This window comes from Miscanthus floridulus, chromosome 3 (assembly GCF_019320115.1).
Source record: "Miscanthus floridulus cultivar M001 chromosome 3, ASM1932011v1, whole genome shotgun sequence".
Taxonomy (NCBI): domain Eukaryota; kingdom Viridiplantae; phylum Streptophyta; class Magnoliopsida; order Poales; family Poaceae; genus Miscanthus; species Miscanthus floridulus.
The window spans coordinates 9,688,184-9,713,013 of record NC_089582.1 but is presented as its reverse complement, the minus strand read 5'-3'; the positions used below and the strand labels follow the sequence as shown (position 1 = coordinate 9,713,013).

General features: G+C 43.6%; 2 protein-coding genes across 2 annotated transcripts; both read left to right on the top strand.

The window, feature by feature from the left end:
• The first annotated feature begins 6,131 nt into the window (after positions 1–6,131).
• On the top strand, positions 6,132–8,135 carry LOC136544942 (gibberellin 2-beta-dioxygenase 5-like). The gene has a single exon (XM_066536997.1). The coding sequence runs from the start codon at positions 7,094–7,096 to the stop codon at positions 7,583–7,585; it is 492 nt and encodes a 163-aa protein (XP_066393094.1). The 5' UTR covers positions 6,132–7,093; the 3' UTR covers positions 7,586–8,135.
• Positions 8,136–17,413: 9,278 nt separating this feature from the next.
• On the top strand, positions 17,414–19,048 carry LOC136544941 (peroxidase 1-like). Its single transcript, XM_066536996.1, has 2 exons — positions 17,414–17,754; positions 17,911–19,048. Exons 1-2 carry the CDS (start codon positions 17,524–17,526, stop codon positions 18,682–18,684), a joined length of 1,005 nt encoding a protein of 334 aa, XP_066393093.1. The 5' UTR covers positions 17,414–17,523; the 3' UTR covers positions 18,685–19,048.
• Positions 19,049–24,830: the final 5,782 nt, after the last annotated feature.

Genomic DNA, 24,830 nt, shown 5'->3' with positions numbered 1-24,830 from the left:
GGAACACCAATCGAGTCAAGATCGGGAATAAAGTCAACACAGAACTCAATGACCTCTTCTGTTCCATAGCCCTTGGCGATGCTTCCTTCTGGGCGAGCACGGTTGTGAACATATTTCTTCAGGACTCCCATGAATCTCTCTAAGGGGAACATGTTGTGTAGGAACACAGGACCGAGAGTGAAAATCTCCTTGACTAGGTGAACTAGGAGGTGTGTCATAATATCAAAGAAGGAAGGAGGGAACACTAACTCAAAGCTGACGAGACATTGAACCACATCATTCTGTAGTTTAGCTAGATCAGTTGGATCAATTGCCTTCTGAGAAATTGCATTGAGGAATGCACATAGCTTTACGGTGGCTAGACGTACATTTGGAGGTAGAATTCCTCTTAATGCAACTGGAAGTAATTGCGTCATGAGAACGTGACAGTCATGGGACTTTAAGTTACAGAATTTCTTCTCTGGCACATTTATAATACCCTTTATATTCGAGGAGAATCCAGATGGTACCTTGATGTTGTTTAAGCATTCAAACATGATTTTCTTCTCCTCTTTGCTTAGAGTGTAGCTAGCAGGACGTAAGTAATGGCGTCCATCATCTGTCTTCTCTGGATGCAGGTTGTCTCTTTCTCTCAAACAACGCAGGTCCTGTCGTGCTTCAAATGTGTCCTTAGGCTTTCCATACACACCCATAAAGCCTAGCAGGTTCACACAAAGATTCTTCGTCAGGTGCATCACGTCGATCGAGCTACGGACCTCCAGGACTTGCCAATAGGGTAGGTCCCAAAATATGGACTTTTTCTTCCACATGGGTGCGTGACCGTTAGCGTCTTTTGGAATAGGTTGGCTTCCATGTCCTTTTCCAAAGATGACTTTCACATCATTGACCATATCGAGTACATCCTCACCGGTTCGGTTGCGAGGCTTGGTCAGGTGGTCTGCCTTCCCTTTAAAATGCTTACCTTTCTTTCTTACGGGGTGATTTGCAGGAAGAAATCGACGATGGCCAAGGTACACGACCTTTCGACATTTTTTCAAGAATACACCTCTAATATCACCGAAGCAGTGTGTGCATGCATTATATCCCTTGTTTGACTGTCCTGAAAGATTACTTAGAGCAGGCCAATCATTGATTGTTACGAACAACAATGCTCGCAGATCAAAGTGTTCCTGTTTGTACTCATCCCACACACGTACACCTTCTTTATTCCACAAAATGAGAAGTTCGTCAATAAGTGGTCTCAGGTACACATCGATGTCATTGCCAGGTTGCTTCGGGCCTTGGATGAGCACAGGCATCATAATGAACTTCCGCTTCATGCATAACCAAGGAGGAATGTTGTAGATACTTAGAGTAACAGACCAAGTGCTATGACTACTGTTCTGCTCTCCAAAAGGATTGATACCATCTGTACTTAAAGCAAACCTTAAGTTTCTTGCGTCATTTGCAAACTCCGGGAATTCTCTGTCGATTGCTCTCCACTGGGACCCATCAGTAGGGTGTCTCAACATATTGTCTACCTTACGGTCTTCTTTGTGCCATCGTAACAATTTTGCATGTTCTTTGTTTCTGAACAGACGTTTTAAGCGTGGTATTATAGGAGCATACCACATAACCTTGGCAGGGATTTTCTTACGCGGACGTTCGCCCTCAACATCACCAGGGTCATCTCGCCTGATCTTATACCACGACGCATGGCATACCGGGCATGCATCCAATTTCTCGTACTCTTTGCCACGGTATAGGATGCAGTCATTAGGACATGCATGTATCTTCTCTATTTCTAGCCCCATAGGACAGACAACTTGTTTTGCTTCGTAGGTAGTGGCGGGCAATTCATTGTACTTCGGAAGCATCTTCTTTTGGATTTTTAGTAACTCTCCAAATCCCTTGTCAGATACACCATTCTTTGCCTTCCATTGCAGCAATTCTAGTGTGGTTCCCAATTTTTTCTGCCCTGCATCACAAGTTGGGTACAACAATTTCTTGTGATCTTCTAGCATCTGCTCGAACTTGATCTTCTCCTTTTCACTTTCACATTCTCTTTGTGCATCACGAATGACCTGACAAAGATCATCAGCCGGCTCATCTTCTGCGACTACCTCTTCTTCAGCTTCTCCCATTGCAGTATCATTGAAGCACGCACCATCAGGAATAATATCATTGTCGTCCCATTGTTCTTCTTCACCTTCTTCCATTACAACACCGGTTTCTCCGTGCTTTGCCCAACAAATATAGTTTGGCATGAAACCCGACTTGAACAAGTGTGAATGAAGAGTCCTTGAGCAAGGATATTCCACCGTATTCTTACATATGGCACATGGGCAGCACATGAAACCGTCACGTTTGTTTGCCTCGGCCGCACGTAACAAAGAATGCACGCCGTCAATGAACTCTTGGGAGCGGCGATCAGCATTATACATCCAATAACGGCTCATCTGCATTACATGACATAAATATCATATTAAAACCTAGATTATAATTAATTATTTATACAACATGCGTGCCACCACAAAAGATACAAATTTATGAAAGCATCGCTACAATGTAGACAATCCCAACTACCACTAAAAGAACTAAAGCTAAAATACATTTCAGGAGCACAAGGATTTCGCGACCAATCTCAACTAAAACAGACAGATCTCCCGATTGTGCAACATCTTTGGGCTTCTTCGGCTGGATCACTGCCTCATTAGCCGCCGTATCTGCCTGTTGTGCAAGATATTTTTGCACGAGTTCAACATACTCTTCCTCCCAGTAGAAGCCTGAACATCGTCCACTGCCATCCCACTGAAATTAAAACAAAAAATTAGAACTTTAATCACAACCATCATGAAAATAGGTATAAACTAACCATAATCATTAAATACGATAAAATAACTCACATTGCGATCCGGACACTTGTAGAAGATACGATCCTTGTTGGGACCCTCCTTCTTCACTCGGTACTCCATCACAATCTTCGTCTCATCACGACACTTGCCGCATGGAATGAGAGGAAGGCCCGGCCTAAGTCGCTTTGGAAACCCATGAGAGGCCGAGGACCCGGAAGCAGTTGCCATCTACTCTCTATACTCATTTTTTAATACACTATAAATTTCTCCTTTTATAAACAAATAAAATTAACAAACTATAAAATTATCTAGATCTCTAAACAATGATATTTTTAATGGTCATTGTGTTCTCGTCTTTTACTGCGGCAGGTAAGTAATTCATATGATATTTCCGTAAATTAACAGAAGAATGGGAATGTACACACATAACAGACTACTACGTTTAGGTACGGTGATTGACAGACTACTGCGACGATATCGGGATATGTGAATAAATAACCATCCGTACTAGTTGACCTTGCTTACGTGATCAGCTCGGCGAGCATGTCTCCACCGGACAGCACCGTACTTGGTCAAGGAAGAGCTCCGATTCTACGAGGAAGGGAACACGGTCTTCCACGACCGTTGTCGCTCTCCCTCGTAGAATCAAAGCTCCTCCTTGACGTCCGTTACCGCTCGACAGAGAACATCCTCGCCGACCTAAACACGGTCCGCAAGTTCAACTAGTAAGGATTTGCTATAATTTTCTAACTATTTTCTAACTTTATATTTATATATACTACGTTTAGGTATGGTGATTGACAGACTACTGCGACGATATCGGGACATGTGAATAAATAACCATCCGTACTAGTTGACCTTGCTTACATGATCAGCTCGGCGAGCATTTCTCCACCGAACGACACCGTACTTGGTCAAGGAAGAGCTCCGATTCTACGAGGAAGGGAACACGGTCTTCCACGACCGTTGTCGCTCTCCCTCGTAGAATCAAAGCTCCTCCTTGACGTCCGTTACCGCTCGGTAGAGAACATCCTCGCCGACCTGAACACGGTCCGCAAGTTCAACTAGTAAGGATTTGCTATAATTTTCTAACTATTTTCTAACTTTATATTTATATATACTTTAACCTTCTTTCATGTAAATATACAAGCTTGAAGTGATTTTGAGCTCAAATTGCTTACAAATGAAAAAAACCACAATAAAGAACCATAAATATATATAGTGAACAAAACGGCATAAGATAATGGTAAAAAATGAGAGTATGAGATTGGTAACCTTTACAACTGAAGAATCGACGGAGGAATCGAAGAAATCGACGGAGGAATCGAAGAATGGATGGAGGAACAATGGAGGGAGGGAGGAAGCAAGAACACTACTGCAGTGAGCTTCAAAATGTGCTGAGCTCGGGCTCGGGGCCGGGAGGAAGGAGGAGACGGCCAATTTATAAAGGGAGAACATTTAGTCCCGGTTGATGGATCCAACCGGGACTAAAGGTAACTTTCCAACCCCGGGCGCAGCCACGGCCCGGGAGTAGACCTTTACTCCTGGTTGGATCCACCAACCGGGAGTAAAAGTATACCTTTAGTCCCGGTTGGTGGCTCCAATCGGGACTAAAGGTCCCTGCCACCTCTGTCTGGCGCAGTAGCCGTTGGGCAGGGACCTTTAGTCCCGGTTGGAGCCTCCAACCGGGACTAAAGGTATTTCTAGTCTCGGGGGCAAAAAATTCCGGGACTAGAGCCCATTTTAGTCGAGGATCAAAGGTCTGTTCTCTACTAGTGAAAAAAGGTATACATGGACATGGTTTGTTTTATCTGCAAAACATGAAGAAAGCGAGACGAGCATATCAATTTCTATGTGAAATGCATCATATTGCTCAAGCTAAGGTTTCAACTAAGCATATGGCAAATGGAGATTTGATGCAAATAGAATAAAAAACATCTATAGTTGGCGGTTTGTCGCACACACATCAACCTTCCCCATATTCCCAATCGGGTTCAAGAACGTGGCATCCACCTGCTTAGATGTCACCCCACATCCAATCCAATCTAAAAACTGCTTATATGGCCTAGCTCCGCACATAGAACGAGCCTCCATACACATAGCACCTCTCTTACACTTTCGTACTCACTTCATGTAAAAAGGTTAACCCAAAAATGTTACGTTTGGAGCGACATGGATTATAAATTGGCCTTCACCCTTATAAACTTCCAAGGTGGTACTGATAGTACCAACTACAACTCCCTCCCTGTGTAACATGGGCCACCCTAGAAGCCTGTAGTAGCTGTGTTGTTCATATGATTGCTCGCCGGCCGGTGGTAAAAAAAAAGAACATCAACACTACTTCTTTTAGAATGGAAGTGGTAAGATTAGATATGAACACATGCGACGTTGGCCTTTCTTTATATAAAGGACTTTACTAAATTTTCCAAGAACAGTATACCGAGAGGATACATGGTCTTGGAAAGATCTCCCGACCTTTGCCTAGTAGCACATAATCCAATTGTATTTGAATAGAGATAAACATCGCACACACCCTAGTACTCACTCAGTCCCTAAAAAAAGTGTCATTCTCGCTTCACGAGAAATCAAGCATTTTTCACTTTGACCAAATATATGTAGAAAATATTGATACTTATATGGTGCAAGCATAACTAATATCATAGATAAATCATTGAATATATTCTCATAATAAACTATATTGTCAATATTTCTATAAACCTAATCGAAAGATCGGCCGGCACGCGCGAATCTCATACGGGCGCTCTTTAATTTATGGACGGATGGAGTAATAACTGTTAATCCGTGGGACGTAACCTGCTTGCTGTGTTATTATGGATCGGCTTCTTGTGTCAATGCTGTGATTCACACACACTGACGCACACAGATTTGGTCGGCCGCGCGCGTTATTATCTCGGATCGATGGATCCGATGCTTTTGCCTGTCGTCGCCGTGCATTCTCCATCCGAGCGATCCAATCCACCGGATGGGGAGCGATGGATGAGATGCGATGGGATTTCGGATAGGCTGGGCGGCGGTGGCAGGAAAATCTGGAGGAGGCCAATGGGAGTCGAGAGTGCATCAAATCGATGAGCATGCATGGTACAGCGAGCTACGCCTAGCCACTTATTCAGAATCCTCTGATGATCCATCCGCGTGCAGTGCAAATGCGCAATACGTGGCAGCAGTAGGAGCATATATGCAGTGCCGCAGTGCTGTGCTGTACAGTGCAGGCGAGAGGTGAGTGAGAGAGCTAGCGTCGAGCTGCTGATGCACTGTAGTAGAGGCAGAGGAGTGGTGACCAACTGCAACTGTCCTGGTTCACATTCACATGTGAGGAATCCGTCCGCCAGCAAACAATGCGATATACTCCGTGCCTACACATATCCTACTACAGGAGTAACTCATTCAGATTTCAGATAGAGTGAGTGAGTGAGTTATGGATTGGGATGGGATGGCCATGGGACGTCTCCTACGGTGACCAACTAATCAATGGGGGTCCGGCCTGTCCCTGTCCCTTGTCCCTGTGGCCTTCAGGCCTGTGGTTAGTAGCTGGACGGTCCAACGACATGTACTCCTCATCAACCCAAGAGAGGGATAGATCGATGGATCGATGTTGCATTTGTGACTTTGTGAGAGAGAGAGAGAGAAAGAAAGAAAGAAAGAAAGAAAAGAAAAGAAAAGAGAGAGCTTATAGCTAGCTAAAGAGACCGATAGATGTTGAGAGAGAGAGAGATATGTATGATTCTAATGCTGAGCGAGAGAGAAATTCAAGAGACCTGAAGAGCGAGGCGTGTGGAATTCACAACCACCTGAGGAGGAGGGGCGGAGGAGAGCGCATGCCCCCTCTACAATATATACGTGGCCTGGCTACCGACCAGCCAACTTCCAAACTGATGCTACCGGCCAGTAAATTTTTTAGCCGGCGGCTCTTGAGATTGACAAATTTATCATAGTCGAAGAAAATTAGTGAAGACTATCCTCATAAGTCATAAGGGAATTGTAGGCACCTGTCGTGGATTTATGCCACGTGTCCATGCATAATCATTTGATGCATGGACACACTATTAAATCCTATAGAATACCAAATATTGATCATATGTCTAAATTATTTTTGCATAGGCATGTTGTTAAATCCAAAAATAAATCTAGGATATCAAGTTGAGGACTTGCATTAAACCTAGGTGGATAGTTTCCACAACAATAAACCTAACCAGCTAAGCTGCATTCGCTACCTAGTGGTCGAGCAGGTGTCCACGGCCATGTCGAAGCTGGCGCAGCGGCTGGCAGGGATCCTCGTCGCTGACCTAGGCGACAGCATCGGCGAGGACACGGCGGTGGTGTCGCGGTGCACGCGGAGCACCTGCTTCCTACGGCTGAACAGGTACCCGCCGTGCGCGGCACCCAGCGGCGCCTACGGGCTGTGCCCGCACACGGACAGCGACTTCCTCACCATCCTGCACCAGGACGGCGTCGGCGGCCTCCAGCTCGTCAAGGCCGGCCGGTGGGTCGCCGTCAAGCCAAACCCCGGCGCGCTCATCGTCAACGTGGGCGACCTCCTGCAGGCGTGGAGCAACGACCGCTACCGGAGCGTCGAGCACCGGGTCATGGCCAGCGCCGCGCGGGAGCGGTTCTCCGTCGCCTTCTTCCTCTGTCCCAGCTACGACACGCTCATCCGGCCACTCTGCGGCGCCGGCGGACCTCCTCGCTATGAGAGCTTCACCTTCGGGGAGTACCGGAACCAGATCAGGTAGGACGTCAGGCTCACGGGCCGAAAGCTCGGCTTGCAACGGTTTCACAAACCAGAGTAGGCCCAAACATCTTGGTAGCAGTTTCTCAGCCTGTTCGGCAGGCCGTAAACGATCGTATACAATTATGAATTATAATCTAGAACAGTATTTTTCTCTCACAATAAACCAACCAAACGAGCCAGCAGTAAATAATCCACGATCTAGCCCAACCAGCCGAACAGGTCATAGTGGGCTACTATTTTTCTTCTCCTATCCTGGTCGTAGTGGGCTACTATTATTACTCACTACGTTGGGCTTGAATATATTTGATATAGATATTATAGCTACAAGTGACATAACATATAAATAAGTATGAGCCCAGTAGTCTAAATGGGCCTCTTTATCATTTGGTGTATGTACTATTAGTCACCCCCACAAGAATTAAAAAAAACAAAAAACTATATATAGCTCACTGCCACTTGTAATTTTTTAATCAATTAGAGTATTGGCCATATACATTTGAAAATGGGGAAGTGTATAGGAAAGAATGTACATATGGCTCAAGTTATTCTCTGTCTCAGGTTAATTAATGTATAAATGATGGTCCACCACTCGACCAGTCTTTGTGTACTATGCTACGTACAAAGCTTAATGTATAAATGATGGTCCACCAGTATTATACTTGTGTACTATGCTACAACAAACAAAAGTACAAAGCATGTCTGATGTGCACACGACTCTGCAAGGACCAGGACTCCAGCAGGAGCGTGGTCTGGTTTGGGCATGCCTGCATTGCAGCAACAGCTTTCTAAATGTCCTTTAATGTTATGCATAATTCAGCATGCAAAACTGCTCCTTTTGTTGTTAATTACATAATCAATCATGCACACTATTTCTGATGATTCGGTGGTTCCCCAGGATGCATGATTGGTAAGGTGTTGGACCAGTCGGTCTCTCCTTTACAGGTAATCATGCATGCATTCGTCTCAGGCAGTTAATCAAAAAAGTATGTTGTCCCGTTAATATGGAGCTAGCTATGTACCTTGGCTTGTTGGCCAAAAAGGCGACGCTCGTAACAACTATACTGGATCAACGAGACCCGGGCATTAGACGCACGCCTCGCACACAGCCGCAGCCGCCACTCCTCTCCCTCCGCTGCCGCCACATCCAGGCCCCTCTCCTTCTTACTCTCTGGTGCATCTGCCGGAGATAAGAAGGAGAGGAAACCCATCCTTTTTTTTCATAGTTTTTCTATCTAGTTAATTAGGGCTGGTCCAATAAATCTTTCAGCGAAAATCAGATGATTTTCGGTCGGAATCGTGTTTCCTGCGATGACTTCGGTGATTACCACAACGAGATCATCGTTGCAGGCGTCGATTTCATCAGCAGGTGGCCAATTTGTGGCCTTTATATGCAAGGGAGGGGTGCTTCTGGGGCCCCCTACGAGGACAGCGACTCTGGGTTATCGATCTCATCATCGATGGTCGCGGAGACGAATTCAAGGTCTCCAGGTGATGATTCTACAGCCTATGTCGTACCCGACGATGCAACTGTCGATATTCTTTCAGCGATTTAGATACGTTTTGGACTGGTTCTAAAGCATTGGATCTTGCGGCATATCCAATGTTTTGGGGTTGGTCGTTGGACTCGGCATAAGGACTGCACTTTGGCTTCGACATTTGAGGGAAGCCATTGGGGAAAAAGACGATGGAAGAATCTGGATAGAACATCATGTATTTTTTTCTAGATTTGTTCATGTGTAATTTAGGGATGTATTATGCCAAGATTTAATATAAGTCTCCCTTCCCTTGACAAAAAAAAATATAGAGCTAGCTATTGTCAGGAGTCACAAAGGATGGAATATTCCTATTTCCTAGGATTAGAGAAAAGAAACAGCCATGCAGGAGCTTCTGTGAGCTAGGATAAATCAGACGTGGAATATACTCCCTCATTCCCAAATCAATTTCTGGAGTTGTCGTAAGCTAATTATATCAAATTATCCTAAATTTGACTAACTTTGTAAAGTGGAGTTTCAACTTTATGGCACCAAATCGGTACATTATGAAAGTATATTATTTAAGGGTTTATCTAATAATATACTAATTTGGTGTCATAAATATCGATGCTCTCTCATATTTTAGATAGTTTGACTACTCTGAGATGGAGAGAGTATGACTCTGTTTGGTCGCACTTATGATTGATTCTTTTGCTTCCCTGAAGCCAGAGTTGTACACTGAAATAATGTTGTTAGTTTGGAAGTGGTGGGATGAGCGCAGGTGCGGACCTAGGGCCCGGGCTGCCCTGGCTGTATCCCGGATCCACCCATGTAGCACCTACTACCCCTCTTTAATCCTAGCCCAACAACATTGCAAAACCTAGCCCACCAAGCAGCCATGTTCCTATCCTCACGCTTAGCATCTCACAACTTGTGGTCTCACCCTTTCTGCACCTACGCTTGGCATCCCGGCGGGTGGCTCATCACGGCTTGCGCTCTCCTCTATGGTTCTGATGGCTGCTTCGCGTGCCAGTGTCGTCCAGCCTCAGGCCTTCGGTGGCGTTGTGGCGGCTCACTGCCTGGCGGGTGGGCGACGGTCCCCCGCACTCATCACTCAGCATCTCGACGAGCCGGCGATGTCCTATACTCACAGTCTAGCTGACTGCAGCCCTACGCCCCCTATGGCTCCTGCTGGCAGCTGCACGACCCTCTCACCCTTGCTACTAGGTTTGCAACTCTGAACTCTTTGAAGTTTGAAGTCTAAAATGTGAATTTGTGATCCGTATTTAGATTTAGTCTCTGATAGTAATTCAATTTGCATTATTGCATACTAGGATGGACAAGCTTCTTATTAATAAAGATGCTTCCAAAATTACTGCCAAAACTAGAGAGAGTCGTGTTGAACCAAAAAGAGCACACATTGAGTGACATAGTGGCTGATCCAGGACTTAGAAAGCCTATTGGTGAATTCCATCATGGTATTAGAGATGATGCTCGAAAAGCATTTTTAAACATGGGTCCATGTCAACCAAAAAGTCACAAGTTTCCACGAGTACATGGTAAATCTCAATCAACAGGTTTTGTTGAATCATGGTTTGGGCAATTAAATTGGCTAGAGTACAATGTATGCAAGGATGCGGCATTTTTCTTTTATTGCTATCTCTTTAAGCCACCAAGAACCTACAATTACGTTAATGATGCATTTACCAAGACATATTTAAGAGTTTGAAAAACGCAAAAGATGTTTTTAGAGAACACGTTGGTGCAATATATAGAAGGTTGTCACAACAATGCAATGAAGTGTGCCATAGATTTGAAAGCATTGGATTGTCTTCAAATGATGTCGCCCTCTGTATTGGAGGTGCTAGAGAATGTTAGTAAAGATGCAAATGATGGAGACAAGAAAACACAAGCATCTGGCTTCATAGAGAGAATGGAGTCATTTGAATTTGTATTTGTATTGCATATTATGATCAAAATATTGGGAAGGACTCAAGAGCTGTTGCAATGTTTGCAAAGGAAAAATCAGAAAATTGTCAGAGTAGTTGGATTAATTGGAGCTATGTTAATAAGAATATGAATGACATGAGAAAAATGGTTGGGGTCCTCTTTTTTGAAGAGGTAAAGAGCTTTTGTGAAAAGATGAATCTAGTAGTGCCCAATATGGAAGATCAAATAGCAGTTAGAGGTCGTCCATGGTGGCATGGTGCTAAATTGGTGTGTTACTATACCATTATTTTCATCATAGATTTTCAGTGTTGTGATTGAATAGATTCTTGCTGAGTTAAACAACTGCTTTTCTTGAAAAGTTGACACAACTGTTTTGATGTATAGCTTGTCTTGATCCAAGGGATTATTTTGCCAACTTTGAAGTGGACAAGTTAATTGAACGTGATGAAATGTATGTTGATGACTTCTCTGATTATGACCGCCTATGATTACGACATAGCTTCCCAATTTCATTGTTGATGTTAGAGGTGATGAGGAGTTATCAAGTTGTGCTGATCTTGGTTCAAATTGGATAGACATACACATTATGACTTGGTGTATCATCTCATTAAACTTGCATTGATCTTGCCAATGGCAACAACAACAACAGTTGAAAGAGCCTTCTCTGCTATGAACGTTGTTAAGACTGATTGCAGAAGCAAAATGCATGATGATTGGTTGAATCATAGCATGATATGCTATATTGAACAGGATATATTTGCTTCTGTTGAAGATGAATTTTTTTAAAGCATTTTCAAGCCATATATAGGGGACCATATGATACAATTGCCTCGCAGCGTTAAAGAAACAAGTGGTGTGTATTATGTTAGTCAATTTTTAATTCTAAATATTATCGTGTTTTTTATAAGTTGTAAGCACGCTGACACTTTTTTCTTTGTTTATCTTTGTAGCTGTGTATGAACGAACGAAATCGAGGAATTTCTGGTCATTTTCAGGCTTTTGGTTAACAATTATTAGAGCTTTATTTGGTATGCTGTTATTCTACCACAAACTTGTGCTTGATGATATTTGAGCATTCCAAATGAATGGTGCTAGTTGCCTTTCTGGCTATATCTATTACATAATTTAGTATAGCGCCATAGAGCTAGTAAGAGTTTTAGCCCTTTACTATTCAGCCTCCCCCATGTCGCATTTCTGGGTTCTTCACCACTGGATGAGCGAAATAAGGTTAATGCCAGGGAGAAGCAGCCGTCATGGCATGAAGTTACTCGAGCGGTAATCACAACGGCAGAGGATCTGCAGAAAAGAACGCCAAGCAAGGGGGGCTTCTCCTGTTGTGGTCCACGAGAACTAGCAGAGGATGAGGATGCAAGAAATTGAGAGGCATACGAGAACTCTTGCATGATCGGTTTTGTCTGTTCGAACCTCGTGCATGTATGTATCAAGAACTGCGCGCAGGCTTGCATTGCTCAGTTAGGCAAGAGCTGGATCCCGGGCAAATCGCACGCTTGGACAGAATCCTTCCCTAACTATGTAAATGTCGTGGTAGCTCGCGACTCAGCTGAGCCGATGGTTTCTACAGTATTTCTAAAGTTCAAAGGAAAAAAAATTCCTATGACAGTTAAAAGGAACATATTAGGAAACTTCCAGAATTGATTTTTTTTATGGAACTGCACGAATTCTAGATGTTACCGATCGAGATTAGTGAGTTAGCAGATTTCTTCTGGGGAAAGATTTGAAGAAAAAAAAATGAGCTAGGAGTAGTATCGAGTCAGATGGAGAGGGATGCACCTGCACTGCAGGCATCCGGGTGACTTGCAGTAACACTTACGGAGTACTACGAGTAGTCCTGGTGCTGGATGGGCATGCATGCGCATTGCCTGCCGCCTGGATTCGTGGAACGGGAGGATATCCAGCGGCCAACCAGCATCAATCGACAAGCCACACCATATAAGCCCTATTTTTTTAACTAACGAACAGTATTTTTCTCTCACAGTAAATCAATCAACAGTACTTTTAGCCATGGCTTATCAGCCAAACGAACCGGGTACGGTACCAGCTGCATGCGTGTGCCAGTGCCATGTATACATACTAGTTATTAGTACGTATATTATACGTACTACTCATGTGGTACAGTATTATCGATCAGATGTCAGTTATCACAGGGTGCATAGTACGTGTATACATACATGGACATATAGCTGTATGTACTGGTATCTATCAGAGCTTTCTGTTGCCTTGGAAGTAACTTATAAACAGAGGAAGCAATATATATGAACCATTTCTTTTTCTCCGATGATATGATCCTTTAGCATTAATCTTACAGAGCCAGTCCGTGCAGGAAAGGAACATGGCGCCGGCAGGCCGGCCGGCCGCTGGGCAGTTGGCTCGTTTCCTTTCAAGCTACGGCCTGATCCCTGATCCCTGAGCAGTCAGCAACCAGCAACCAACCCCTGGCCAAAGGATCCATCGCCTCTTCTGCATCGATCGTCGGATCGTGTCCATCTCTCTCGACTCGACTAAACTCCCCTTCTCCGACAATCCTGCTGCTCATCGATCAACAGCTTCTTGCAACGACGCAGCTGGCACGCAACGCAAGCACCAAACGCCGCCTAGCTAGCTACCTCACTAGCTCTGCCACGTCTGTTCGCTTGAACTTACCAGCTGGCTTATCAGCTAAACAGCTTCAGCCGGCTTTAATACCAGCCGAACAGGCACGATGGATCGTGCAGCCTGCATCTGCATGCCTGCATGCCAATGTCATACGCATGCAGAAATTAAAGTGAATATAATCTCTATGTATCTGTCGTCGTCAAGACTGCAGCTCCGTCCTTGTACCCAACACAAAAACCTTACTGCAAGCGTTCCACTACAGCACTATAGTGTGTGTGTGCATATATATATTGCATACAGTTCCTCCGGTTGCCATTTAATAATAAACATATATATAGGAGTATATAGCCACGGGCTGGGTTAACCCCTCATAACTCTATATCCCACGTGTTAGGGACTTGGCTATCAAAATTTTGATTTAAAAGAGAAGAAATATATTCTAGTTAGGGTAGCTGCTTTATGTTGGGCAATTTGGAGATGTCCTAATGATCTAATCTTTGAAAATTGCAAATATATTTTTTTTATGCAGGCTACTCTCGGGGGAACATATTGACTACGGGTTTGGGCACTGTTGCAGCATGATGGTGAACAAAAGGAGTCTTTCCAGTCAGCAAGCCGAAAACTAGAGACCACTGCGTTGGAGCTATTTACTTCCCATGGATGGAAATTTAATAATAGACTCTGTCATGCATAATTTTTGCATTTCTTGTTTCCCTGACTTATCTTCAGCAATGTCGCTAAAACCATGTAATAATGTAAACGCTGTGTGCGGAGACGCCAGAAGCGGGAAGTCTCTTCCATTTTCTAAAAAAAAATATAGGAGTATATATGATACATGCATGGCGCCTTTAATTTTGCTACATAAATCAAAGCTGGCTACGCCGGTTGTCCTGGCCCCTCTAACAACATGCATGTACGACGGCTCAAGCAAGCTCTCAACAACTAACTAGCTAGTGTGCTATGTATGATCGATCGGGATTGGAGCAGCGTGTGGACTGCTGCTTCATCATGCTTTAATTTTTAGTAGGTGAATCAAAGAAGGAGAAACAGTTTGTTTGTTGCACATGCTGCATGTTGATGTTGCAGTGTAATGTACTGTCGCAGCTACAGGCCTACAGCTATGTAGAGGGGAGGGACGGAGCCATCTCAACATACGTCGTCGATGATCAGCGCCCACGGGGTAGCATCAAATCAAATTTAATTAGAATTGGACCTGTCCTCACCTGGAGTATGATGGAAGCATATATATATATATATATATATATATATATCGCAAGCACTGCACCGTACCTGATGTTGCTCTGCTGTCATTCTTGCATCATGAGCTGGCTAACGATTATCAGAGGAATATATCTCTTAATTAACTTTTACAAAACACATAGGTATTAATTAGGCCAGTTTCATCATCAGTGGGAGTATCATCTTTCTCTTATCTGTCACTACTAATAACCCATTAATTAACCGGTATTTTTGTAGAAAAAAGATCAAATGGTTATCTTCTCAGTGATGATTTGAGTCTACAGATTTAGTTTGATTGTTTGCATAATTCTGTTTTCTAAATTTATCTTCTCTCTCTCTCTCTCTCTCTCTCTCTCTCTCTATTGCACTTGTCATGAGGATTAACATGGAGAGGAGCTAGTCCCCAGTTAGTAATAGTAAGACTGTTTTGCATGCGTGCCTATATGATTCACTGTAGGCGCCTTAGCATGCATGTCTGTAAAGTAGTAATCATGCTCAGGCCAGAAGCCAGAGATCCATGGCAATGATATCTGTGAATTGTTCCGATAATCCCCAAGCTACAGCTCCCCATTGCTAATATTCCGGTTATTCAATCATGCATGCATCAGTGACTGATTGGGGAGAGTCAGTAGCTAGCTAGCTAGCAAGCATGCGGCACAGCTCACAGAGCTCAACTCTTGCCTGCCCGCAGTTGTTGTTGGTTACCTGGGACCAATGCAGCATTTGCCTTGTTCCCTCTTCAAACCAACACATCACATGCCAGCCCATATATCCAGCTGGTAGCTAGCTAGCTAGCTACCTGGATTATATTTTCCTACTACGCACTGCATGCACCAATTCTCACTGGACCATATGCATGCAGTCCAGATGAATGATTGAACACGATCAACTCAACAAAAAGTGCGTGTATAGCTAGTTTGATTAATATATAATCCGCACATTATAATGCAAGTACACCGGTAGCTGAATATATAATTAATAATCCACACATACAACTGAAAGCAGTTACGAACTCTCTCGTCTACGAAAGGATGTAATTCTTACTTTTCGAGGAGTCAAACGGTTTAAAGTTTGATCAAAGTTATATAAAAAATATTAACATTTGTTATACAAAATAAGTACTATTAAATTAATTACAAAATCTATTTTAGAGTAAACCTAGTTTGGAAACATAAATGCTAATACTATTCACTATAAACTTGATCGAAATTAAGCTAGTTTGACTTACACAAATCTCATAGTTGTATTTTTTTGTGAACATAGGGTTATAGTACACCGTCCGTAAAAAAAGAGCGTCATTTCAGTTATGAATCTAGATAAAACATTACCCAACAGATTTATAGCTAGAATGACATTTTTTGGAACGGATCGGAGCATGTAGCTAGCTACCTAAGTTTCAAAATTTTATTCTCTATAAGAAGTATGTATAACATTTCTTGGTTCAAAAGGAGAGAGAGGAGGAGAAAAGGAACAAAGTTGTTAGTCCTTTATATTGTTTTCTTCCATTTTTTTAGATTATGGGACGCGAACATTATAGTTACTAGTACAATTTGTTTTCATCCCACTATCTAGAACTAGAACTAATTAAGGTCATGCATGCGTAATATATAGGGCCAGTCCAAATCCAATGGGGAATTTCATCTCGGTGTAGTCCTACCATGTATCGTTTCACTTGGTCGTTTTATATTTATATATATATAGGCAACATAAACTAGCTAGAGAGTATTCTGTTGAAACCGGTGCATAGTTATACGTAGCTTTCATTTAAGTAAAATCCTTTTCTCCTACTTCTTTCTCTCCTTCTCTTCATATTTAATTTGCCACGTAATTAAAAAAACGCTGACATATGACATCCTATTTAATGAAAAAAAATGAAATCCCCATTGGATTATTGGTCTGTGACAATAATATTGCAACAAGAAGGATGTTAAACAACATGTGTACATGCACAAATTAAGAGGTGTAGACTTATTTGCATTTTGTTCCCTTTCTTCAGCCTCAACAGATAATGATGCAGGGCAGCTATCCTAATTCGTTAGTTGTGACATATGTCCATTTCATCGTCTAAAGGCTAATTGTTAGTGAGATCTAAAAATTAGCAATCTAACTATTAGCTCGTGCATGTTTGGGTCTCATGTTGAATAGGTGTATATGTCCTAGCAATAAACTATTATTCCTTGTTAGCTAGTTGTGCTTAGCTAATGGACTAACAACAGGCCAAATGCTTAGCTTAAAATAGCCCATCCATTAACCCTTCTGTTCCATGAACTAGAGCTAAATGTTGATAGCTCGTGGTATTCAAACATGCCGTTAGAATATCAAAGCTAGCTGGCTTATTCATGCGCACTCGTCAACCATACACAAAGTGAACTAAAACAAAGCCATGTTCGTATATATAATCACTAATTAATTACCTATTAGTGGTCTAATCGTCGGTTGTTGGCTGTCACGGACACTGCTAATGCAAAAAGCTGTACGACATAGAAGCTATATAAGCAGTGACTGTCTTCCCCACAAGGGCCACAACCACAACGATACAACGATCGACTAGGTAGAGCTCATCGTTGCTCGCTCGCATCCGGATCCACCACCATCATATCCACGCATACACCTACAGCAGGCAGAGGACTTGTTGCTAGCTGCTGCTTGCTTGGCATCCATTTCCATGATGTCGATGGCGCCCACCATGATCATGGCGGGCGTTGCCGCTGTACTCGTCGTCCTCTCGTCGGCTGCTGCCATGGCTGCCGCCGCAGGGCTGGACCTGGATTTCTACAGCAGCACGTGCCCGCGCGTGGAGGCCATCGTCAAGGAGGAGACGGCGGAGATCCTCAAGGTGTCGCCGACGCTCGCCGGCCCGCTGCTCCGCCTCCATTTCCACGACTGCTTCGTCAGGGTACATTGCGCTGTTGCTGCTGCATCATTGTTGCATTGCATTGCACGTTACTTTCCTACCTGCTACGACACCACACATGCAAGACGTACGCACGCCCACATGCATCTCATGAACTAACTTTTGCCGGCGGCTGCCTGCTATGCTGCACGCTGCCAGGGCTGCGACGGCTCCGTGCTTCTGGACTCGACTCCCACCAGCACGGCGGAGAAGGACGCGACCCCGAACCTCACCCTCCGTGGCTTCGGCTCCGTGCAGCGCGTCAAGGACAAGCTCGAGCAGGCGTGCCCGGGCACCGTCTCCTGCGCCGACATCCTGGCGCTCATGGCGCGCGACGCCGTCGTGCTGGCCAACGGCCCGTCCTGGTCCGTCGCGCTGGGCCGCCGCGACGGCCGCGTCTCCATCGCCAACGAGACCAACCAGCTTCCCCCGCCCACCGCCAACTTCACCCGCCTCGTCCGGATGTTCGCCACCAAGGGCCTCTCCGTCAAGGACCTCGTCGTGCTCTCCGGCGGGCACACGCTCGGCACCGCGCACTGCAACCTGTTCAGCGACCGCCTCTACAACTTCACCGGCGCCAACAAACTCGCCGATGTCGACCCGGCGCTCGACGCCATCTACCTCGCCCGCCTCAGGTCCAGGTGCCGGAGCCTCGCCGACAACACCACGCTCAACGAGATGGACCCCGGCAGCTTCCTCAGCTTCGACGCCAGCTACTACCGCCTGGTGGCCAAGCGCCGGGGACTCTTCCACTCCGACGCCGCGCTGCTCACCGACCCGGCCACCAGGGCCTACGTCCAGCGCCAGGCCACAGGGCTCTTCGCCGCCGAGTTCTTCCGCGACTTCGCGGACTCCATGGTCAAGATGTCCACCATCGACGTGCTCACCGGCGCGCAGGGAGAGATCAGGAAGAAATGCTACCTCGTCAACTGATAATATAATCTTCCATTGCCCTTCTGCTGCTGGTTTTGACGACGACGATGCTTTCAGTTACGTTCATCACTTAATTGCGTATGCGTTGGTTGATTCAATTATTATATTCGTTTCTTACTTTACTTGGTTAATCTTAAACTGTGTGAGAGGTTTATTTTTAAGTTGATGGATGCATCTTTTGGTCACCCTACTACCTATGTATGTAACTGATGTATGTAGAGTGATGAGTGCCTTTTAAGTTTATTCCTTGGGTTTTTTACTTTTTCCTCTTGTGCATGCATGGTTCAAGTCCACGATGATGATGTAAGATATATATAATAATGACAATCAAGTCAATAAACACACAATATATGATATATATAACCGCTGATGTTGGTGGTGTTTGTTTCTGAGTGATATATACATACATGGCTTTTTTTAATTTCTTGGTGTGACGTTACATATATTGTTGCTCATTCTTTACGCTTGGTGGATACTACACTGCAGGCTGCAGCAATGAACAAGATACTGAATGCCTGTACTTGCAAGGCACGTACTACACTGGCGTACTCCATATTTTGGTTGAAATGTTTCCTCTCAAACACCAACCAACAAAATATCTTTTTTTTAAGAAAAGGACGGCAATTAAGAGATTTGGCGTGATTTTTATTAGACGAGACAAATGAAAAGACATTAGTGTAATGATTTTAGATTAACAAAAGTTATTCAGACACTGCTCCATCGAATTCTATTTAGCTGAGTTGATCATTTTCCTTTCCTAAGTCAAAAATTAAACCAACAACAATACTCCATTATTAACTTCCCATTAAATCAGAAAATGTTTGAAGCCAACGGCTATTCCGCTTGCAGCTTTTCTTTTTATTTTTAGGAGTAGTTTCTCTTTTTTTTAGCAAAAGGAGTAGTTTCTCTTAGCTTAGGTTACTGGAGTTACTAGGCTTTTCACCCCATCATCAAATGACAGATCTGGGCCGTATTTGCTAAGATAGTCATCATCATTGTACATCGGAAAAAGTTTATTTTACCTCCCTGAGCTATCCTCAAAGTTTAGTTTTCCTTCGTAAACTCGAAAACTAGGTAAACCACCTTCCTCAACTTTTAAAACCGTTTATTTTCGCTCAACTTTTAAAACCGTTCGTTTTACCTCCCTATCTGTTATAGGTGATTTCCAAATGCGGTTTTGTCTTTTTTTTATTTATTTTGGCCGAATATTTGAAAAACCATATTAAATTATAGAAAAATTATAAAATAGAAAATATAATTTTGTTGGACTCCACATGAGTAGATCTACACAGTAAACATATAATATGATATGCTTTAGTACAAAGTTTTTGTTGTAGCTTTAGTTATATGCTTTTCTGTAATTAATTTATAGCTGCAGTTTCTATGGTTCAATTGTCGTGAAATTTTTATGGTGGTCCAATTATTGTATGCTTTAACTGTAGTAAAAATTTCATACTCCTTTCTATTTTTTACACACTTTTAACTATTTTAAATAACAAGCATAAAACTAAACAAATCTTTAACTCAGTTATACATCATCTAATGAGCATGAAATTTTTAATACAGTTTAGTCATATAATAATTAGTTCACCATAAAAATTTCACCACAATTGGACCATAGAAACTTAAGCTTTGAATTAATTATAAAAAATCATAGAGCTAAAGCGACGGCAAAAACTTTATACTAAAGCATGTCATATTATATATTCATGTGTAGATCTACTCACACTACTACAGAAATGAGATATAGTCCCGGTTGGAAACTAGCACTACTCCTGATTTCCCAACCGGGACTAGCAATTCGGGGCTAAAGGTGTTGTTCTTTAGTCCCGGTTTGCCACAACCGGGACTAAAGATCCTCCCAGCTTTAAAAAAAAATAATACCTCCCACCGCTGCGCCCTGTGAGATTCGAACCCAAGACCTCATGCACTGCCTCGCGCGTAGCTTACCACCCCACCTACACAACACATCTAACAATGGATGTGATGCTTTTCTTTTGAACTAACCCATCCGGGGATCTTTAGTCCCGGTTGGTGTTACCAACCGGGACTAAAAGGTCTACCTTTAGTCTGGATTGGTATTACCAACCGGGACTAAAGGTTGGAGGACTTTTAGTCCCGGTTTAGCTGTTGGGCAGGGACCTTTAGTCTCGGTTGGAGACACCAACCGGGACTAAAGCCTTTCTAGTCCCGGGGGCAAAAAAATGCCGAGGCTAATGCCAAATTGGGACATCGTTCTAAAGTCTGTTCTCTAGTAGTGTCATGTGGAGTCCAAGAAAATTAGATTTTCTATTTTATGATTTTTCTGTGATTTACTATGATTTTTTAAAAATTCAGCTGAAATAAATAAAAAAGAAAAAGACAAATCCACCTTTGAAAACCATCTATAACCGGATTAGGGAGATAAAATGAACAGTTTTAAAAGTTGAGGGAGATGATTTACCCGGTTTTAGAGTTCAGAGAGAAAAACTAGATTTTAAGGATAGTTCAAGGAGGTAAAATGGACTTTTTCCTGGTACATCCTGGCTCTCCGCCTTTTCAGAATCCTGGGCTTTGAGTCCACTTCACTAGAACAGATAGCGATTTACCATCCCATTCATTCTCTTTAGAAAAAAGGGTCCCATTTTACAACACTAAACTGATTTATCCTTTATTTATTACTCGAATGGGAGAGTGAAGATAACCAGAAGGTTTTATTAAAATGTTTCCGAATGTCTAAAAGTGTTACTTTTGCTACATGGCCACATCACCGAAAACAACTCTAAATTCAAGAAAAAACATTTAAACGTGACGTACGGTTTTAATAGTTTGTGATTGGGAAGGGACCGTTTCTTAGTCATGAAAAGAAGAATTGGCCCACAGTTGACAGTTCCCTTTTTTCTGTCAAAATACGTGGGAGAATTGTGCAACTTTTCATTAAGAACAGGATAATATACTCCATCGATTTTAGATTATAGCTCACTTTCACTTTGCTTTAAGTCAAAGTTTTATAATTTTGATGAAATTAAATATATTAACATCTACAAAAGATTCAAAAGTAAATGCACTATCAAGAATTTTTTTAACTATGAAGGATTAAATGAAACTAATTTTGATATTATAATAGATGTTGACGCATTTTTATAGAGTTGCCCAGATCTAGGACAAATGATCTAAAGTTAACTACAATTTGGAACAAACAAGAGTGTAGAACAAGGCATCACTATTTCCTTCGCTAAGTTTTGCCTAGTCGATATTTAGGACCGAGCAGGTGATCAAAGTGGAGATGAATGGGAGTCAAATAAAAAAAATCTTCGACAGAAATTGGCTTCTGTCCCAAATCAACCTTAAGCGCCCGTAAATCAATACTCTTTAAAATGAGTTCACACAGGCCAATTGGTGACCAGATCCACTAAAGAAACCTCAGAGAACACAGGGGAGAAGATGCAGAAGCTAATCGAGCAAGAACCAGCAAAAAGCTTGAGAACACGGTTCAAACAAGACCGGTCTGGTATGCAAACCGGACCTGTGTGGTATGAACGCGACAGCATGTGTCACTTTTAAAGAAAAAGTGAAAACCCTATCAAGCGGGTGTACAAAAATTACAAAATTTTAAACATACACTCACAACACCATAAGGTAGCAACCAGCCAAATCTGAGTTCAAAACTCCAAGCATTGAGTACTGGACAACTCCGGTATTAATACCGGACCTGTCCAATATAAACGAGCTGCGACAGAAATTTTCCAAGAAAAAACACAAATGATTCAAATCAACTCTAAATTTGATAAAACTTGATGTAGGGCTTCTGTGACTCAATATGAAGGTAACCCCAAAAGACAGAGATCTCAGAATCCAAGCCTATAATAAAATCCATATCCGAAAAAGGGGTTTTCTACAAGAGAGGGGAAAAAAATCAGATCTACATTGCAGGCTGCAGCAATGCATAAGATACTGAATGCCTGCACTTGCAAGGCACGTACCACCGGCGTACTCCATATTTTGGTTGAAATGTTTTGTCGGTGTTTTTGTAATCCGGACTAGTAAGCTTATGCGATTGCTGCGTAGCTCTAGTAAGACGATGGTAGCATCCAATAGACACGAGGATTTATACTGGTTTAGGCTGGAGCCCTACGTCCAGTCTCAGAGATGATCGAGTGCGTATTCCTCGCTTAAATGCTATGAAGTTCTTACAATGGGAGGTACAAGAAAAGTGGAAGAGATGGAAGGACCTATGCTAGGCAAAGGGCTGCCCGAAGAGAAGCTCCAGGTGCCCTACTACAATGGTGAATGAATGGAATGGTAGAGGATGTGAATCGTCCCCCGAGATGAGTGCCCTGGCTGCCCTTATATAGAGTTCGGGGCCAGGACTTATACAAAGAGAGGTTCTCCCGACCGAATGGTCGAGAGCCTGAGGGAGGGCCTACCTAACTTGGCTTGCAAGCTATGCCGTCTTCTGGTGCACGTCCGGTCGTGGATATCGTCATGGTCTTCTGGCCGTGTTGCGGCAGGATGTGACGTGGCGCCACTGTGCCAGCCGTGGCGGCACTGTAGCCTTGATGGCGGTTCGTCAGCCGTCCTGTGCAACGCAGTGTCCGTCGTGGCCTTCGTCATCGTCTCCTGGTTCCTAGGGGCGTCGTACCCAAAGTAGGTAGCTGCCTTGAGTCGTCGATCGCTTGGTCGCTTTGCGGGGCCGAGGGCCACGACCCCGATCATCGGGGTCGGGGCACTCTGTCGGTCAGGATGGCCTTTTCGTCAAGTCCCTTGTTGTGGATCCCCATCCCGTAGTGGGTGAGATCGTACAAGCGTCTAGTCGGTCCGTATTTGCACGGTGGGTGTCATACCCGTTGCCACCGCGGTGCGGTGTTGTCTTGTCGGTGTGGCATGGTAGAGGGAATGTGTTTGACGGGGCCGAGGTGACTGTTGTCCCCTCGGTCCTTGCGGGGTCAGTGCGGCATGCTTGCTCTTGTCAGAGCAGGCGCGCCTAGCTGCGCTCGACCTCCCCCCATCCCTCTCGGGGGTCGTGACAGGGAGAGGTCGTGCATCTTGTGAGCGCTATGTGCTAAGGCAGATGGAAGGGGTCGGGGATGACCCCGGCCTTGGCGCCTTGCCACTCCGCTCGACTTTCACTGGGCCTCGGTCGTTTGGGCCTTTGTTAGCCATTGTGTTGCGGGTCACACAGCCTGCTAACTAATCGGTGACTTGAGACACTTCAGGGTTACAATCCCGACATGTTTCCTCTAAAACACCGACCAACAAAATATCTTTTTTTAAGAAAGGAATTAAGAGATTTGGCGTGATTTTTATTAGACAAGACAAATAAAAAGATATTAGGGGTTGTTTGGATCCTTTCATTTGGAGTAATTGAAGTCTACTTAATAGATTAGGCTATTTGGTTTAAAATTTGACATTTCACTACTTTTCAAAGTTCACATATAAGACTATCTTAAATTCATAGGGTGAGAGATGAAAAATGTGAGCACTCATACGTGTTAAGTCGAGGACTTGAATCCGGGTGGACGGCTTCTATCACATGGACCCCACCAGGTGAGGTATAGTCAGTTCGCCTATATGATTGCTATTCACTACGTCAGAATACCCCATCACTGTCGGTTCAAAATACCCCATCACTGCTGGATTTTGAACCGGCACAACCATATCGGCAGTGATGAGGGTAAGCTATCACTGTCGGTACCTACAAACTGACAGTGTTCTTTAACTTCATTGTCGGTTCTTTACACAACCGGCAGTGTTTATTACCACCAACACTGCCGGTTCATAAGACCACCCGGTAGAGCTCAGTTCTAATAACACTGTCGGTTTGTGTTTCAATCGACAGTGTTGTAGTAAAAATCACTGCTAGTTTGTGACAAGAACCGGCAGTGATGGCTAAGCCAATGCTGTCGGTTTGTGGCTCGAGCCGGCAGTGTCATCACTGCCGGTTTTATTGCTAACCGACAGTGATGTTTACGACAACACTGCCGATTTTCTGATAACCGGCAATGATGTCACGTTCGCAATTTATTGTTTTATAATTGATTTTAATTTATATTTTTTCATGGAATTGGGTTTCGCTTTATATATGCTACATAGCTGATAGGTACATCAATATTAAACATTACAAATGTTACGGTTACAATTCAAATGTTCTTATCCACATCTCGATC